The sequence below is a fragment of the Ahaetulla prasina genome, chromosome 5 (genome assembly GCF_028640845.1).
Source record: "Ahaetulla prasina isolate Xishuangbanna chromosome 5, ASM2864084v1, whole genome shotgun sequence".
In the NCBI taxonomy this organism is placed as follows: Eukaryota; Metazoa; Chordata; class Lepidosauria; order Squamata; family Colubridae; genus Ahaetulla; species Ahaetulla prasina.
The window spans coordinates 542,071-561,629 of NC_080543.1; the positions used below are offsets into that span (position 1 = coordinate 542,071).

Below are 19,559 nucleotides of genomic sequence, written 5' to 3' on the forward strand. Positions count from 1 at the left end.
CCTGCAATGCCAAGGACAACTAAACAACAGTTGTGTTGCTCTTTATCATCATATTAACACAAACATCCCTATTCCGTATCTCTGCTTTTAAGGGCTCATCCCCTACATTCAGACTCAACTATTCTCTTTAAAGGGGGCAAAATTTCCTTTCCCTATTTGCAAATTGCACATCTGCACATTTCTTTAGCATTTGAAATGTGGATTTACAGGCAGCTGTTGGGTTGAAAGGAGGAGGTGATAAGCCGCCTGGGAAAGCCAAGGGAAATCATCAAAAGCATAAGAAAGTGAAAGTTAGAATATTTCGGACATGTGATGCGACACCTGGAAAAATACACCATTCTTCACTTAATCCAGGGGTCTCCAACTTTGGCCACCTGAAGACTTGTGGACTTTAACTCCCAGAATTCCTCAGCCAGCTTTGCTTTGAAGTTGAAGTCCACAAGTCTTCAAGTGGCCAAAGTTGGAGACCCCTGGATTAATCCTCCAGGGAAAGTTTGAAGGCAAAGGAAGCCCAGGCAGAAGAAAGAGAACATCATGGCTTCAAAATCTGACTGGTTTGGCCAAAACTCAGCAGCCCTTTTTTCGTGCGGCTGCTGATAAAAACAGGATTGCCACCATGATCGCCAACATCCGATGACGGATATGGCACAAGGAGAGATTGGCAAATTACTGCAAGGTTTGACAACCTCACAAACTGACACCAAAGGAACGCTGCAATGGGTTGTAAGAGGAAAGGGCCATGTGCAAGTCGCTTTTTTTTTTCCCAGCCCGGTTTTGGAACTCCGAACGGTCACTAAGCAAAATATTGTAAATTGAGGACTTACCGGTCTTTATTTATATTCTCTGAGCATCAAACATGCTCACCGCCTCCCCCATAAAAGTCTCTTCCCAGAGGGCCTCCCCACCTGTCTTTCGGTTGTTATTGTACTTCTGCAAATTGCTGTGGGCACTTAACCTCCCACCTGGGAGCAGGCAACGCAGCTGTGACAGCCTCAAAGTTGTGTCTGGAAGACTGAATTGCCACGAGTGAAGGAGCCACGAATGCTCCTTCCAGGTGGCTCTCCTGAGGTCCTCTCCTGAGGGAGTCCCAAGGCAGAAACGTCCCCCCAAACTCAGCCAGGCCAGCCTCCCAATCAAAGGGGCAAAGCGTTTATTCATTTATACAGGCAGCCCTCGACCTACGACCGCGTCTTTAGTGACCGTTCACATTTACAAAGGCACTGAAAAAAGTGACTTGGTGACTCACACTTACGACCGTCGCAGCATCCCCGTGGTCACGTGATCCAAATTCGGATGCTTGCCAACTGACTCGTATTGAGTGGTGCAGACTGCTAAGACAGTCTGTTATTAACAGCAGCTGCTTGCAATTACTGCAGGTTCAAGCCCCACCAGGCCCGAGGTTGACTCAGCCTTCCATCCTTTATAAGGTAGGTAAAATGAGGACCCAGATTGTTGGGGGGGGCAATAAAAGTTGACTTTGTATATAAATATACAAATAGAATGAGACTATTGCGTTACACAATGTAAGCCGCCCTGAGTCTTCGGAGAAGGGCGGGGTATAAATACAAATTTTAAAAAAAAATTCAGCCGGTCGCAGAGTCGATTCCCCTTTGGTGACCATTCCGACGAACAAAGGTGATGGAGGAAGCCGGATTCACTTAACAGCCGTGCCACTAACTGAACGACTGCAGGGATCCCCTTACAGACGGTGGCAAGAAAGGCTGCAAAGTGGGGCAAAGCTCTCTTAGCCAGTGTCTCGCTTAGCGACAGAAATTCCTGGTCCTAACCTATATTCACTTCCCCAAGGGATAAACAAGTGGTGGGGGGAGGGTCTTCACTACAGATAACTGGAGGTTTTTAAGAAGCCACTTGTCTGGAACGGCCTAGGGCAGGGGTCTGCAAACTTGGCAAACTCCTTTCAGACTGGTAGACTTCAACCCCCAGAGTTCCTCAACCAGCTTTGGTGGGAGTTGAAGTCCACAAGTCTTAAAGTTGTCAAGTTTGGAGACCCCTGGTCTAGGGTCTCCTGCTTGAGCAGGGGGTTGGGCTAGAAGACCTCTAGGGTCCCTTCTAACTCTTGTTATTCTGTTATGCACACTGCCCCCATCCGGATGCAGCCTTGGGCAGATTTTGTCACTTTGCACAGCCACCTTCTCCCAATCCCCACCCCTCAACCCAGTTCCAATTCCCGTTCTGCCCCCAGCCCCCCCAGCCCCCTCCAGCTCTCCCCTTCTTTTTCCACCCCATAAGAAACAGGCGGCTTCGTGTCCACTCAATAATTCCCCTTTTCCGTCTGCCCCATTTAATTCTTGGCATTCGGCCTCCCAGAGAATTCCCACAGTAAATGACCACCGAAAAGACCGCCACCCTTTTTGCAGGCGGAGTCGACCCCAGACCCACCGGCTTCCCTTCTGCCTTCCTCTTTCCTGAGAAGCTGCTCTTCTAGCTGCGGGGAGAGGCTCCTCGGAGAGACTCTCCCTGCAAAAATGTCACCTCCTCTCCTTCCTGAGTGCTTGAGACAAAGCAGTTCTGCACGCAGGGCTAGTCCTTGACTTACAGCCACAGTGGCGACTAGGATTTCCGTTGCTAAGCAAGGCGGTTCTTAAGCGAGTTGCACCCAATGACCTTTTCCGCCATGGTTATTAAGCGAATCACCGCATTCAAGTGAATGGCAGGTGGCTCTTGAGTGAGGGGCGTCCAATTTTATGCCCTTTTTCCCCCCCATGGTCGTTAAGCGAATCACTACACAGGTTGTCCTTGACTTACGACCTCAATAGAGCCACGATATTAAACAGATGTTGAGACTCTGGAAAGAGCGCAGAGAAGAGCAACCAAGAGGATTAGGGGACCGGAGGCTAAAACAGACGATGAACGGTTGGAGAAATTGTCTAGTTTGTGAAAAGAAAGATTAGGGGCGACATGATAGCAGTCTTCCCATCTTTGCGGGGGGGGAGGGGGGGCTGCCAGAAAGAAGAGGGGGGTCAACTTCTTTTCCAAAGCACCAGAAGGCAGGACAAGCAGCAACAGATGGAAACTGATGAAGGAGAAACTAAGGAGAAACTTACTGACAGTGAAGACAATTAACCAGTGGAACAACTTGCCACCAAAAGTTATGGATGTTCCAACACTGGGAAGGTTTTAAGAAGAGATGGGACAACCTTTTGCCTGGAACGGTGTAGGGTCTCCTGCTTGAGCAGGGGGTTGGACTAGAGGACCTCTGTTGTTCTCTTATTCTGTTCTGTTATTTGCAGCATTCACCGGCTGCATTCACACAACACACCAAACCCGGATAATGAACCGATCCTCATTCTAGGTTTCCACAAGGCAGTGATCCATAAAGTAACGAGGCACAGGTTTGCACAAACCCAGACCCACAGACACAAACCCAGACTTCAGCACATTTGCTAATAGCAACGTCCCAATTTTCATGAGCCTGGTCAAATGTTGGTAGGAGCCCAGCCGTGGGAGACCAACCGATGCCCCGCCCATTCCTTTGGACAATTCTTTCCTAATTATTTGACGGGATGGGATGGGGGAGAAAGAGAATGCAAAACCAGAGCAGTCTTCCCCATCATCCCCAGCCAGCAGTCCCAGCGTGGTAAGCAGTGGGAACTTGATGCAAGCGATCAAAAGCAGGCAAGCCAAGGAACCAGGAAGCAGAACTGGCTGGCATTAGCTGGCTACATGCCCTGGGTTTACACTGGGGTGGGGGGGGCTGAGGGTGGGGGGGAATATCCAGCTCAAATGCAGGATTTAACTTCAGGTATTCACATAGAAATACCATGGTGGAAGCACATAGTAAGAAACCAGCTCAGACACGAGACCAGAATTCTGCTCAGAAACGGAAACCGGTTGAGGCCTTTGGGGTCCGGAATGGATAGAAGAGAATAACTGTGGGGCTCCTGGTGCCCTCTGAGTTTGCTGGCTTTTCTTGCAGGCGTTTCATAACCAAAGAAGAGGAGGAGGAAGAGAACGTCATCCGTGCTCCAGTGGTACGTTTCAAAATTTTTTACTACCGGTTCTGTGGGTGTGGCTTGGCAGGCATGGCATGGCTTGGTGGGAGTGGCTTGGTGGGCAGGGCAGGAGAAGGATACTGTAAAATCTCCATTCCCACCCCACTCCTGGGGCCAGTCAGAGGTTGTATTTGCCGGTTCTCCGAACGACTCAAAATTTCCGCTCCTGGTTCTGCAGAATTGGTCAGAACCTGCTGAAACCCACCTCTGGTCTGCTCCCTATTTATATACAGTAATTTGCCCTGCCAGTGTTGGTGGGAATGAGGTCTTCTCCTTGGCAGCTCCTTGATTAGGCTGGCCCAGATCACATCCTCTCCAGCATCCAACCCCCAGATAAACAGGGATTAACCCCCCACAAACAATACAGCAGAAAGCAATATCCCAGTACTATGGGGTGGTAGAAGATGGGGCAGCCCAGGGAAGCACCGCCAACTCAGCTCAAGATTGCTACGGCCACCTTCACCCTCCTGGCCCACACCTGTCGAATGAGACTACCCCTTCCATCATCCTCAGCCTTTGCCGCCTCCCACACCCAGCGGAAAAGTTACGGGAAGCGTAATCCGGAAGCCGACAGTTCCTGAACCGGCCTGCCCAACGATGCCACTTCGGCTATTCAACCGGGCAGGCAGGCACTGCTGCAGCGGGGAGAGGTCAGCCACGGAGCAACGCCAGAGGAGAAAGAGGCTCTATTCTCTGGCCCTCCTTTCCTGGCAGGCGAAACAGGCCTCCCATTCTTCCGGCTTCATAAAAGAAGACGCCAATAGCTGCCCCCCCCCCCAAATTAAGAGAAAAAGAAGAAAACCCCAAACTCGGCCAGAGGGGAAAGTGGTCTCCATGGGTGAAAAAGCTGCTTCCACAATGAGACCCATCAGCCAAAGCCTTCCAGGGCCCAGAGGTGACACCCCCCCCACAAGGGACCCACAAGAGACATGGAGGGAGGGGGGAATCCCAGCCTGACCTTCCTTCCAGCTGTCCTGGAGGGACAGGAGGGGAGGGGTCCTCCAAAGGAAATCTATCTGAGCCTCAGCATTCAGCGGAACACCGTTTCTTAACTTTGACCGCACAGGGGCCGCAGAGAGTTTGGCGGGCCACGCTTGACCGCCAAGGGATGGGGGGGCATTCTTCTCCAGCACAAAGAGCCATTCTTCCCCTGGGGGATGCAGGGGGGGCGTGGGGGGGGGGAAATGCCTGCTTCTCTCTCCGAAAGTTATTTCCCAACAAAAGAGCCAGAATCTTTGGCCACATTTAGAGGCTGTACAGATCTGATCGGAGCATCTGGTCTTCCAAAGCTACAAACAACGTCTGAGTGGGTTTCCAAGGGGGACATGCCCCCAGTATTATAGACCCCAACACACGGGACCTCCCCAGCGAAAGGGCCTGGAGGACCCTGCCCTCCCTGCGCAAGGCCCGCATCACACAGCCTTTTGCAAAGATTTCTCTTAGCGGCTTTGACTTCCTACCAGATACAGGTAGTCCTCGACTTACGATCACAATGGAGCCCAGAATTTATATTGTGGAGAAACTCATTAATTTTTACTTCCTTTTACGACCTTTCTCGTCACAGCTGTTAAGTGAATCACTCCAGATGGTATAACACGGTTGTTAAGTGAATCTGGCTTCGCCCATTCACTTTGCTTGTCAGAAGGTCCCAAAGGGATCACATGACCCCGAATACGGTGACTGTCATAAATACGGGTCAGTTGCCAAATGTCCGAAGTTTAGTCACGGGGATGCTGCAATGGTCGTAAGTGCGAAAAACGGTCATAAGTCACTTTCTTCAGTGTCGTCGTAACTTCAAACGGTCACTAAATGTTGTAAGTCGAGGACTCAGAAGGCAAATGCAGAAGAGAAATTTGGCAAATGTATCCAGGGCTGATCTTTATGGATTGTCCTCAATTTACAACCATTTTTTTTGTGTTTTTTTTTACATTTATACCCCGCCCTTCTCCGAAGACTCAGGGCGGCTTACAGTGTGTAAGGCAATAGTCTCATTCTATTTGTATATTTTTTTTACAAAGTCAACTTATTGCCCCCCCAACAATCTGGGTCCTCATTTTACCTACCTTATAAAGGGTGGAAGGCTGAGTCAACCTTGGGCCTGGTGGGATTCGAGCCTGCAGTAATTGCAGGCTTTGTGTTCTTAATAACAGGCCTTACCAGCCTGAGCTATCCGGCCCCTTCATTTAGCGACCGTTCAAACAGACAATGGCACTATGAAGAAGTCATTTGCAGGTAGTCCTCAACTGACAATCTTTGATTCAGTAACCATTGGACGGCCATTTATCCAGAATGGTAGGGGGTCTCCTGCTTGAGAAGGGGGTTGGACTAGAAGACCTCTAAGGCCCCTTCCAAGTCTGGTATTCTGTTATTCTGATCACTCGTTACAAGTTACAATGGCACTAAAAACAGTCACTTATAGGTAGTCTTTGACTTACAATCATCCCTTTAGTGACCGTTTGAAGTTCCAATCGCACTGGAAAAAGTGACTTACAACCATCCTCGCACTTACAACCGTCACAGCATCCTGACGGTCACATGACCAAACTTTAGCCCTTGGCAACCGGCACGTACTTACAACAACTGCAGCATTCCTGGGGTCACCTGGTCGCTATCTGGGACCTTCCCAGCCATCTTTCCACAAGCCAAGTCTGGCTGAGGGACTCTGGGAGTTGAAGTCCACAAGTCTTAAAGGGACCAAGGTTGGAGACCCCTGATTTAACAAGTGCCGTGGTTCCCGTAAAATCAGACAGAACTCACTCAACGACCACCTGGAAATTCTGGTTGCAACTGTGGTCCCACCTGGCATGCATTGTAATCCTCAATTGTGGGTTCAGTGCCAGTCCATAACCCGCTCTGTCAGGGTGCCACGAACAAACAATAAAATAAAATAGAATAGAATAAACATGCCACAACATGGATCCCAAGATCAGCGGAAAGAGCTCAGACGGTCTTCCGGGGTTCGTCTCCAGCACCCTGGGCAACCTTGGCACCTTGGCGCCCCACCAGTGCCAAGATGTGGCTAAACACAGATCTACCCACACACATCTCTTAGGGCCAGCCCACCCCTATGTAGGGAGGGGCACAACCCCCCAACACCCTGCGTAACTCTGCTGTGGGTTCAGCCAACCGGCCTCCTTCGGAAACGCCAAAGAGAATCCAGAAAACTTAAGAGGAAAATCTGGACTTTGGATGGTTCCACATCGCGGGGTGTGTGTGTGTGTGTGTGTGTGGAACTGTGGCCTGCTGTGAGAATCTTTGATTAGTCATGTTTCTGCACCACCCGAAGCCAGAGAGACTCTGGGCGGCTTCTCCAAAGATTGGAAACACCGATCAAACCGCGAAGATTTGATTTCTTACCCCCCAAAGGGCAGAACTGGAACTTCCAGGTCTACAGGCCATTTCTGGTCCAGAAGGGGCATCCTGAGAGCCTCTATCTTGCTGCCCCTCCCCCCTTTAAAAAAAAAAACCAGCAAGAAGGGCACATACAACAGTTGCTAACCTTTCCGAGTGCAAAAATCTCTCCGAAGGGCAGGATTTGCACCAGGAACCCCCCTGCACTCTAGAAATGCACAGAGGGATGAATAACTTGGTACCAGGAACTTGTGGGCTGGGGATGGTAGAGGAGGTGTAAAATTATCACCCAAAATTACCAAATCTCCCCAAAGATGCTGTCCGAGTATTGTCCCAACCAGCTCAGGGCAACAACCAGATTTTATTTTTCTAACGGAAGAGAATACAGGTAGTCCTCAACGTATAACCACAATTGAGCCCAAAATTATGCCGCTAAGTGAGACACTTGTTGTCAGTTTTCCCCCAGTTTACGACCTTTCTTGCCACAGTTCTTAAGTGAACCCCAGCCGTGGTTCAATGAATCTGGCGTCCCCCATTCATTTTGCTGGTCAGAAAGTCACCAAAGGAGAAATCGCGTGACCCCGGGACACTGCAACCGTCATAAGTACAAGCCAGTTGCCAAGCCTCTAAATTCTGATCACATGACCACAAGGGTGCTGCATAACGGTCATAAGTGAGAAAAAAGATCATAAGCCATTTTTTTAGTGCTGTTCTAACTTTAAAAGAACTGTTGTAAGTCAAGCACTACCTCAGGATTAAACAAACTCCTTTGTAGCACTGATGTTGTTTCCTAGTTGGGTCATGAAATGTCTGCAAGAAAGCAGCCCAGCTCAGAGAGCGCCAAGGGCCACACAGTTCTCCTCCCCCTCCCTGCAAGGCCCCTCCCTTCTAGCATTGATCATGTTCCCTAGTTGGTTCATGAAACATCCGCAAGAAAACAGCCACGCTCAGACAGCACCAAGAACCATTCAGACCTCCTCTTCCTTCTACTCCACAAACTGTCCTCCCTTCTAGCAGGGATGATATTACTTAGTTGGCTCATGAGTCATCTGCAAAAAAAAGCCAAGCTCAGAAAACACCAAGGACCCCACAGTCCTCCTCCACCTCCTCCTCCTCCCCCACAACCCCCCCCCCTTCTAGCACTGATAAGGATACCTAGTTAGTTAATAAAACATTTGCAAGAAAACCACCAACCTCAGGGAGCACCAAGGACCCCCCACTCCTCCTCCTCCTCCCTGCAAACTCCCCTCCCTTTTAACACTGGTGGTGTTTCCTAATTGGGTCATGAAACGTCTGCAAGAAAACCACCCGGCTCAGAGACCCCGCAGATATTTTCTTGCTCAGATCAGAATGGAGATCCAGCAGCTTTCTGAACCCTTCAAGGAATCCTTTCAGAGGGCACATGGCTTCAACCACCACGGCCCAAAAGATCAAACCCCTACCTGCTGCCCACGTTACACCTGCGCCCACCCAGAGAAAGCCCAGCTGCCCCCTTTCCAAGCCCCTCTTTCTCCCTGCCCAAATTTCCTTCCAGAGCAGGCCACTACATTTCCCATCGCTGCCCTGGCTTGGGGAAGTTGCAGCCTGTCCGTTAAGAGAGGAAGAGGTTTGAGGAAGCTCCGAGGTCACTTTTAAGACTTTGGAGGTGCCAAAGACCCAGCTGTGCAGGTAAGAGGAAGAGCAGAAGGGAAGGAGGGGGGAGGGCTGATATCTGGGGAAACCCCCCCTCCCCACCCCAAGCCCTGGAAATATTTGTCTTCAAGCTGGAGGGGTCGCAGAGCTCTTAAGCTGGCAGGCAGCGCAATACCTTCCCGCCCAAGGGGTTGGCGTGGGTTGGTGGATGGATGGGTCCGTGGGTGCATGTAAAGCGTGTAAGGCCTGAAAAATGGGCTGGAGGCTTCTCAGCTGGGCATCCTTAGACGGTCCAGCAATGCCTGGAGCTGTCTGTCCAGGTCAAAAGGGGAGTTTGGGGGGGGGGAGATGGGGGCAACAATCCTCACTGCCCCACTCTTGTTGCACTCTGCGGCGGGACATCGGCCACCTGGCGCCCACCGGAGTTGGCGGTTTGCCGGGAGATGGGGGGCACCGGAGGGGGCTGAAGCTTCCTCCTCCTCCTCTTCTCCTTCCACCTCCACCTCTTCTCCCTCCTTTTCTTCCACCTCTTCCTCCTTCTTTTCTTCCTCCTCCTCCTCCTCTTCTCCTTCCACCTCTCCCTCCTCCTCCTCTTCTTCTCTTCTTCCACCTCTTCCTCCTCCTTTTCTTCCTCACCTTCCTCCTTCTTCCACTTTTCCTCCTCCTCCCCCAGCCAGGAGAGCCTCTCCGCAGGCGGAGACTCAACAGGTGAAGTTTCCCGGAGCCGGGAGAAGCAAGGAAGCCGTCCGCTCCCCCTCCCCCTCCCCCTCCCCTGCCCAGCCACTTACTTCCCTCCGGGGGCTTCGGGGGGTCCCAGCCCAGCGCCCCCCTGGGGGCCTCGCCGCGTCTTCGGGCTGCGCTGCGCTGCGCTCGGGGCGGGTGCGAGCGGGCGGGCGGGCCGGGGGCGGGTCCCGGCCGGCCGGAGGAGGAAGGAGGAGCGGTCGCGCCGCCCCGCCGCCTTCCGCGGGTAGCCCCAGCCAGCCCGCCCGAGGGAGCGGCAGAGGCGCCGGGACGGACCCCGCCGAGCCCCGCCTCCGCCCGCCGAGCCAGGGGAGGCCCCGTCGGCGGCGCTCCCGGCTCTTGGGAGCGCTGCCTACCTACCTTCCTTGCCCGCGGTGAAGGATGGGCTTTGGCATCCCTGCCCTTCCGCAGCTCTGGCCGGGCAGAGAGGGCAGCCTTCGGACGGGCGGGCGGGCGGGGACGGGGAAGCCGGGTTTGGCGGCTTTCGACCCGTAGCCTCCTTCCGTGGAGCCGCTTCCCACGACCAGTGAATGATTCAGGTTGATCTGCGGGCCCCGGAATAAAGTCGCTAAATCAGGGTTTTTCAATCGCACCAACTTGAGGATGGGTGGACTTCCCAGAATTCCCCAGCCAGCGTGCTTTAAGAGGGGTGGGCTGGACTTCTCAAATTCATGCAGATTTTCTTGAACCCAGCAGACCTCAAAGATCAAAGTAAGGACAGAGAGAAGGCCCAGGTCTTGCTTGCCTGCTTGATCTTTGCTCCTTCTGACTTACTAAATTAAACCATCCAGTGTGAATTAATTCAACCTCTATTAAAGGTAACCAACCTCTGTGTTTAAAGGAGGAAGAAGGTTGAGAAACGGGTGACCTTACAATTCCAGGTACTTGGGTCTGAAACCGATTTTCTGGACACCTTTTCAACTGGGATTTTGTCCACATTTTTTTTAATAAGGCCACCCATCACACTTCCACGAATCTGGGCAATTAACAATAAATTAAATAAATTATTCTAGAAAGAGTGCAGAGAAGAGCCACAAACATAATTAGGTGGCTGGAGGCTAAATCATACAAAGAACCAGTTGCAGGAATTGGGAAAGGCTAGTCTGATGAAAAGAAGGACTAGAGGAGACATGATAGCAGTCTTCCAATATCTCAATACCATCATCCTCAGCCTTTGCCGCCTCCCACACCCAGCGGAAAAGTTACGGGAAGCGTAATCCGGAAGCCGACAGTTCCTGAACCGGCCTGCCCAACGATGCCACTTCGGCTATTCAACCGGGCAGGCAGGCACTGCTGCAGCGGGGAGAGGTCAGCCACGGAGCAACGCCAGAGGAGAAAGAGGCTCTATTCTCTGGCCCTCCTTTCCTGGCAGGCGAAACAGGCCTCCCATTCTTCCGGCTTCATAAAAGAAGACGCCAATAGCTGCCCCCCCCCCCAAATTAAGAGAAAAAGAAGAAAACCCCAAACTCGGCCAGAGGGGAAAGTGGTCTCCATGGGTGAAAAAGCTGCTTCCACAATGAGACCCATCAGCCAAAGCCTTCCAGGGCCCAGAGGTGACACCCCCCCCACAAGGGACCCACAAGAGACATGGAGGGAGGGGGGAATCCCAGCCTGATCTTCCTTCCAGCTGTCCTGGAGGGACAGGAGGGGAGGGGTCCTCCAAAGGAAATCTATCTGAGCCTCAGCATTCAGCGGAACAGCGTTTCTTAACTTTGACCGCACAGGGGCCGCAGAGAGTTTGGCGGGCCACGCTTGACCGCCAAGGGATGGGGGGGGCATTCTTCTCCAGCACAAAGAGCCATTCTTCCCTGGGGGATGCAGGGGCGTGGGGGGAAATGCCTGCTTCTCTCTCCGAAAGTTATTTCCCAACAAAAGAGCCAGAATCTTTGGCCACATTTAGAGGCTGTACAGATCTGATCGGAGCATCTGGTCTTCCAAAGCTACAAACAACGTCTGAGTGGGTTTCCAAGGGGGGGGGGACATGCCCCCCCCCAGTATTATAGACCCCCAACACACGGGACCTCCCCCCCCAGCGAAAGGGCCTGGAGGACCCTGCCCTCCCTGCGCAAGGCCCGCATCACACAGCCTTTTGCAAAGATTTCTCTTAGCGGCTTTGACTTCCTACCAGATACAGGTAGTCCTCGACTTACGATCACAATGGAGCCCAGAATTTATATTGTGGAGAAACTCATTAATTTTTACTTCCTTTTACGACCTTTCTCGTCACAGCTGTTAAGTGAATCACTCCAGATGGTATAACACGGTTGTTAAGTGAATCTGGCTTCGCCCATTCACTTTGCTTGTCAGAAGGTCCCAAAAGGGATCACATGACCCCGGAATACGGTGACTGTCATAAATACGGGTCAGTTGCCAAATGTCCGAAGTTTAGTCACGGGGATGCTGCAATGGTCGTAAGTGCGAAAAACGGTCATAAGTCACTTTCTTCAGTGTCGTCGTAACTTCAAACGGTCACTAAATGTTGTAAGTCGAGGACTCAGAAGGCAAATGCAGAAGAGAAATTTGGCAAATGTATCCAGGGCTGATCTTTATGGATTGTCCTCAATTTACAACCATTTTTTTTGTGTTTTTTTTTACATTTATACCCCGCCCTTCTCCGAAGACTCAGGGCGGCTTACAGTGTGTAAGGCAATAGTCTCATTCTATTTGTATATTTTTTTTACAAAGTCAACTTATTGCCCCCCCAACAATCTGGGTCCTCATTTTACCTACCTTATAAAGGGTGGAAGGCTGAGTCAACCTTGGGCCTGGTGGGATTCGAGCCTGCAGTAATTGCAGGCTTTGTGTTCTTAATAACAGGCCTTACCAGCCTGAGCTATCCGGCCCCTTCATTTAGCGACCGTTCAAACAGACAATGGCACTATGAAGAAGTCATTTGCAGGTAGTCCTCAACTGACAATCTTTGATTCAGTAACCATTGGACGGCCATTTATCCAGAATGGTAGGGGGTCTCCTGCTTGAGAAGGGGGTTGGACTAGAAGACCTCTAAGGCCCCTTCCAAGTCTGGTATTCTGTTATTCTGATCACTCGTTACAAGTTACAATGGCACTAAAAACAGTCACTTATAGGTAGTCTTTGACTTACAATCATCCCTTTAGTGACCGTTTGAAGTTCCAATCGCACTGGAAAAAGTGACTTACAACCATCCTCGCACTTACAACCGTCACAGCATCCTGACGGTCACATGACCAAACTTTAGCCCTTGGCAACCGGCACGTACTTACAACAACTGCAGCATTCCTGGGGTCACCTGGTCGCTATCTGGGACCTTCCCAGCCATCTTTCCACAAGCCAAGTCTGGCTGAGGGACTCTGGGAGTTGAAGTCCACAAGTCTTAAAGGGACCAAGGTTGGAGACCCCTGATTTAACAAGTGCCGTGGTTCCCGTAAAATCAGACAGAACTCACTCAACGACCACCTGGAAATTCTGGTTGCAACTGTGGTCCCACCTGGCATGCATTGTAATCCTCAATTGTGGGTTCAGTGCCAGTCCATAACCCGCTCTGTCAGGGTGCCACGAACAAACAATAAAATAAAATAGAATAGAATAAACATGCCACAACATGGATCCCAAGATCAGCGGAAAGAGCTCAGACGGTCTTCCGGGGTTCGTCTCCAGCACCCTGGGCAACCTTGGCACCTTGGCGCCCCACCAGTGCCAAGATGTGGCTAAACACAGATCTACCCACACACATCTCTTAGGGCCAGCCCACCCCTATGTAGGAGGCACAACCCCCCAACACCCTGCGTAACTCTGCTGTGGGTTCAGCCAACCGGCCTCCTTCGGAAACGCCAAAGAGAATCCAGAAAACTTAAGAGGAAAATCTGGACTTTGGATGGTTCCACATCGCGGGGTGTGTGTGTGTGTGTGTGTGTGGAACTGTGGCCTGCTGTGAGAATCTTTGATTAGTCATGTTTCTGCACCACCCGAAGCCAGAGAGACTCTGGGCGGCTTCTCCAAAGATTGGAAACACCGATCAAACCGCGAAGATTTGATTTCTTACCCCCCAAAGGGCAGAACTGGAACTTCCAGGTCTACAGGCCATTTCTGGTCCAGAAGGGGCATCCTGAGAGCCTCTATCTTGCTGCCCCTCCCCCCTTTAAAAAAAAAAACCAGCAAGAAGGGCACATACAACAGTTGCTAACCTTTCCGAGTGCAAAAATCTCTCCGAAGGGCAGGATTTGCACCAGGAACCCCCCTGCACTCTAGAAATGCACAGAGGGATGAATAACTTGGTACCAGGAACTTGTGGGCTGGGGATGGTAGAGGAGGTGTAAAATTATCACCCAAAATTACCAAATCTCCCCAAAGATGCTGTCCGAGTATTGTCCCAACCAGCTCAGGGCAACAACCAGATTTTATTTTTCTAACGGAAGAGAATACAGGTAGTCCTCAACGTATAACCACAATTGAGCCCAAAATTATGCCGCTAAGTGAGACACTTGTTGTCAGTTTTCCCCCAGTTTACGACCTTTCTTGCCACAGTTCTTAAGTGAACCCCAGCCGTGGTTCAATGAATCTGGCGTCCCCCATTCATTTTGCTGGTCAGAAAGTCACCAAAGGAGAAATCGCGTGACCCCGGGACACTGCAACCGTCATAAGTACAAGCCAGTTGCCAAGCCTCTAAATTCTGATCACATGACCACAAGGGTGCTGCATAACGGTCATAAGTGAGAAAAAAGATCATAAGCCATTTTTTTTAGTGCTGTTCTAACTTTAAAAGAACTGTTGTAAGTCAAGCACTACCTCAGGATTAAACAAACTCCTTTGTAGCACTGATGTTGTTTCCTAGTTGGGTCATGAAATGTCTGCAAGAAAGCAGCCCAGCTCAGAGAGCGCCAAGGGCCACACAGTTCTCCTCCCCCTCCCTGCAAGGCCCCTCCCTTCTAGCATTGATCATGTTCCCTAGTTGGTTCATGAAACATCCGCAAGAAAACAGCCACGCTCAGACAGCACCAAGAACCATTCAGACCTCCTCTTCCTTCTACTCCACAAACTGTCCTCCCTTCTAGCAGGGATGATATTACTTAGTTGGCTCATGAGTCATCTGCAAAAAAAAGCCAAGCTCAGAAAACACCAAGGACCCCACAGTCCTCCTCCACCTCCTCCTCCTCCCCCACAACCCCCCCCCCTTCTAGCACTGATAAGGATACCTAGTTAGTTAATAAAACATTTGCAAGAAAACCACCAACCTCAGGGAGCACCAAGGACCCCCCACTCCTCCTCCTCCTCCCTGCAAACTCCCCTCCCTTTTAACACTGGTGGTGTTTCCTAATTGGGTCATGAAACGTCTGCAAGAAAACCACCCGGCTCAGAGACCCCGCAGATATTTTCTTGCTCAGATCAGAATGGAGATCCAGCAGCTTTCTGAACCCTTCAAGGAATCCTTTCAGAGGGCACATGGCTTCAACCACCACGGCCCAAAAGATCAAACCCCTACCTGCTGCCCACGTTACACCTGCGCCCACCCAGAGAAAGCCCAGCTGCCCCCTTTCCAAGCCCCTCTTTCTCCCTGCCCAAATTTCCTTCCAGAGCAGGCCACTACATTTCCCATCGCTGCCCTGGCTTGGGGAAGTTGCAGCCTGTCCGTTAAGAGAGGAAGAGGTTTGAGGAAGCTCCGAGGTCACTTTTAAGACTTTGGAGGTGCCAAAGACCCAGCTGTGCAGGTAAGAGGAAGAGCAGAAGGGAAGGAGGGGGGAGGGCTGATATCTGGGGAACCCCCCCTCCCCACCCCAAGCCCTGGAAATATTTGTCTTCAAGCTGGAGGGGTCGCAGAGCTCTTAAGCTGGCAGGCAGCGCAATACTTTCCCGCCCAAGGGGTTGGCGTGGGTTGGTGGATGGATGGGTCCGTGGGTGCATGTAAAGCGTGTAAGGCCTGAAAAATGGGCTGGGGGCTTCTCAGCTGGGCATCCTTAGACGGTCCAGCAATGCCTGGAGCTGTCTGTCCAGGTCAAAAGGGGAGTTTGGGGGGGGGAGATGGGGGCAACAATCCTCACTGCCCCACTCTTGTTGCACTCTGCAGCCGGACATCGGCCACCTGGCGCCCACCGGAGTTGGCGGTTTGCCGGGAGATGGGGGGCACCGGAGGGGGCTGAAGCTTCCTCCTCCTCCTCTTCTCCTTCCACCTCCACCTCCTCTCCCTCCTTTTCTTCCACCTCTTCCTCCTTCTTTTCTTCCTCCTCCTCCTCCTCTTCTCCTTCCACCTCTCCCTCCTCTTCTTCTCTTCTTCCACCTCTTCCTCCTCCTTTTCTTCCTCACCTTCCTCCTTCTTCCACTTTTCCTCCTCCTCCCCCCCCCCAGCCAGGAGAGCCTCTCCGCAGGCGGAGACTCAACAGGTGAAGTTTCCCGGAGCCGGGAGAAGCAAGGAAGCCGTCCGCTCCCCCTCCCCCTCCCCCTCCCCTGCCCAGCCACTTACTTCCCTCCGGGGGCTTCGGGGGGTCCCAGCCCAGCGCCCCCCTGGGAGCCTCGCCGCGTCTTCGGGCTGCGCTGCGCTGCGCTCGGGGCGGCTGCGAGCGGGCGGGCGGGCCGGGGGCGTCTCCTGGCCGGCCGGAGGGAGGAAGGGAGGAGCGGGTCGCGCCGCCCCCGCCGCCTTCCGCGGGTAGCCCCAGCCAGCCCGCCCCGAGGGGAGCGGCAGAGGCGCCGGGGACGGACCCCGCCGAGCTCCGCCTTCGCCCGCCGAGCCAAGGGAGGCTCCGTCGGCGGCGCTCCCGGCTCTTGGGAGCGCTGCCTACCTACCTTCCTTGCCCGCGGTGAAGGATGGGCTTTGGCATCCCTGCCCTTCCGCAGCTCTGGCCGGGCAGAGAGGGCAGCCTTCGGACGGGCGGGCGGGCGGGGACGGGGAAGCCGGGTTTGGCGGCTTTCGACCCGTAGCCTCCTTCCGTGGAGCCGCTTCCCACGACCAGTGAATGATTCAGGTTGATCTGCGGGCCCCGGAATAAAGTCGCTAAATCAGGGTTTTTCAATCGCACCAACTTGAGGATGGGTGGACTTCCCAGAATTCCCCAGCCAGCGTGCTTTAAGAGGGGTGGGCTGGACTTCTCAAATTCATGCAGATTTTCTTGAACCCAGCAGACCTCAAAGATCAAAGTAAGGACAGAGAGAAGGCCCAGGTCTTGCTTGCCTGCTTGATCTTTGCTCCTTCTGACTTACTAAATTAAACCATCCAGTGTGAATTAATTCAACCTCTATTAAAGGTAACCAACCTCTGTGTTTAAAGGAGGAAGAAGGTTGAGAAACGGGTGACCTTACAATTCCAGGTACTTGGGTCTGAAACCGATTTTCTGGACACCTTTTCAACTGGGATTTTGTCCACATTTTTTTTAATAAGGCCACCCATCACACTTCCACGAATCTGGGCAATTAACAATAAATTAAATAAATTATTCTAGAAAGAGTGCAGAGAAGAGCCACAAACATAATTAGGTGGCTGGAGGCTAAATCATACAAAGAACCAGTTGCAGGAATTGGGAAAGGCTAGTCTGATGAAAAGAAGGACTAGAGGAGACATGATAGCAGTCTTCCAATATCTCAGGGGTTGCCACAAAGAAGAGGGAGTCAAGCTATTCTCCAAAGCACCTGAGGGTAGAACAAGAAGCAATGGGTGGAAACTGATCAAAGAAAGAAGCAACTTAGAACTAAGGAGAAATTTCCTGACAGTTAGAACAATTAATAAGTGGAACAACTTGCCTGCAGAAGTTGTGAATGTTCCAACACTGGAAATTTTTAAGAAAATGTTGGATAATCATCTGTCTGAGATGATGTAGGGTTTCCTGCCTGGGCAGGGGGTTGGACTAGAAGACCTCCAAGGTCCCTTCCAGGTCTTGTTATTCTGAAACCTCCAGTCAACTTCTTTGCAACTATTTTCCCTTCCGACTCTGCTATACTGTTAAATTAAAACTGTAACAGTCGAACAATTAAAGAGAAATTGTGTTGCCATTTTTTGGATACCATTTTTTGGGTTTGTTTTTATATATGACTACAGCTCAAGTTTGTTTATATGCCCAAAGATGGAAAGAATACGCACATAACCCTCAATTTATCACCACAACTGAGCCAAAAGTTTCCATTGCTAAGTAAGATAGTTAGGAATTAATGGAAGCAGCTAGAAATGAGGAAATTTGTTGTGTTGCTCAGAGACAATAATTTGGTTAAATGTCAGGCAATCTGGTGGCCATTGATAGATTTCTTACAGGATAAAGAGAAGAATCAACTTTTGACCTTGAGTTTTGAAGATTACGTTGGGTTTGAATAAAGATATACTGTGTATTTTGAATGTTATCAGATGCAAATAATCTTATATTTAAAATATACATGAAAAGTACATTTCATAAATACTGATTTTTAGTAAGTTGACTGTTAGTATTTTAAAATATTGTACAGATCATTGTTATTTTTTTAAATGTAGCTATATTTTTGTTGTTAATATCTCTATACTAAAAGTCAGTCAGAAATACCCTTGTTATATTTGTTTGGTATATTTTTTGTCACTTTTAATGTGTTTAGTGGTTTCTGTTTCTTTTTCCTTAGTTTGCATTTTAATGTATGATGTCAAAACCTAATGAAGATATTATTTTTAAAAATCATATCATTCATTTATATTTATTTATTAGCTTTTTCCTCCCTTTATTATTTTTAGAAATAACTCAAAGCAATCAGCAGACCTTATACTCCCTCCTCCTATTTTCCCCACAATAACAATCCTGTGAGGCAGGTGAGTTGGGGGGGAGCTTTCATCATGCCTAAGGTTAAGACTAGAACTTCCTGCCTCCTGGTCCAAGAGGTGCTGACCCAGAGTCAGCCAACCAGCTTTCATGGCTAAAGTGGGACTAGAACTCCCCGTTTCCTGGTTTCTAGGCCAGCACCTTTAACCACTGGACCGAACCACCTGTGGAGGCACTCTTTCTAGAGTTTCCACATCTTTTTTATATTGTGGCAACCAAAACTGGATGCAATATTCCAAGTGTGGTTTTCCCAAGGCTTTATAAAGCAAGGGAACTTGAACAATCCTGTAATGTTTTGCATCATGCTGGAGTCGGGGCAACTGAATCCAGCATTTACTGACCGGATTTCCTGACGCCTATATGGGGTTCACAGCAGACAATTACTCATTGAGCCCAGAGACAGAAATAATATCTGCCGCTACCTGGAATTGAACTCACAGCCTCCTGATTGTGAGGCAAGAGCTCCACCTCTTGGCCACCATTCTCACATGATTATTATTTTATTATTATTATTATTATTTATTAAATTTTTATACCGCCCTTCTCCCGAAGGACTCAGGGCGGTTTACAGCCATGATAAAAACAACAACAGAATACACATAAAACCATAATTTAAAAAACTTATTTTACAAATGGCTGAATTAAAACATTTAGAATAAAACCCAAATTTTAAAATGTTAAAACATTAAAACTAATTAAAATCCTATTAAAATTCTATGCCAGTCCTGCGCGAACAAACAAGTAGGTCTTCAGTTCTCGGCGGAAAGTCCGAAGGTCCGATCTTGATTCTATCCCTCTGTTAATGCAGCCTAGGACTGTGTTGGCTTTTTTGGCTGCTGCCACACACAGCTGGCTCCTATTGAAGTGCTTGTCCCCTCGGACTCCAAGGTCCCCTCGCTGTTAGTGCTATGGAGCCAGGTAGCAGCTGTATTACAGGTAGTCCTTGACTTATGACCCCAATGAACCCCAACATTTCTGTTGCTAAGTGAGACCTGGCAAGAAAGGTCATAAATCTATTTCTTTACCCTCGAAGTTTAAAAAAGGCCTTTGCCATTAGCACACGTCTTTCCGTGAGGTTTAATCT

The 19,559-nt window shown here is 50.4% G+C and overlaps 1 protein-coding gene across 4 annotated transcripts in view; it reads right to left on the bottom strand.

Moving 5' to 3' along the window:
* The window catches only part of ARAP1 (ArfGAP with RhoGAP domain, ankyrin repeat and PH domain 1), a 108,617-nt gene extending 92,244 nt beyond the window's left edge, over positions 1-16,373 (bottom strand). For 3 of the 4 annotated variants that reach the window (XM_058184809.1, XM_058184806.1, XM_058184807.1), the window contains exon 1: positions 16,171-16,373. In XM_058184809.1, coding sequence (XP_058040792.1) covers position 16,171 — 1 coding nt within the window. In that variant the 5' untranslated portion in view covers positions 16,172-16,373. Of the gene's footprint in view, positions 1-9,784; positions 9,914-16,170 lie in introns of those variants that run through there. The other variant, XM_058184808.1, reaches the window with a different exon arrangement.
* Positions 16,374-19,559: the final 3,186 nt, after the last annotated feature.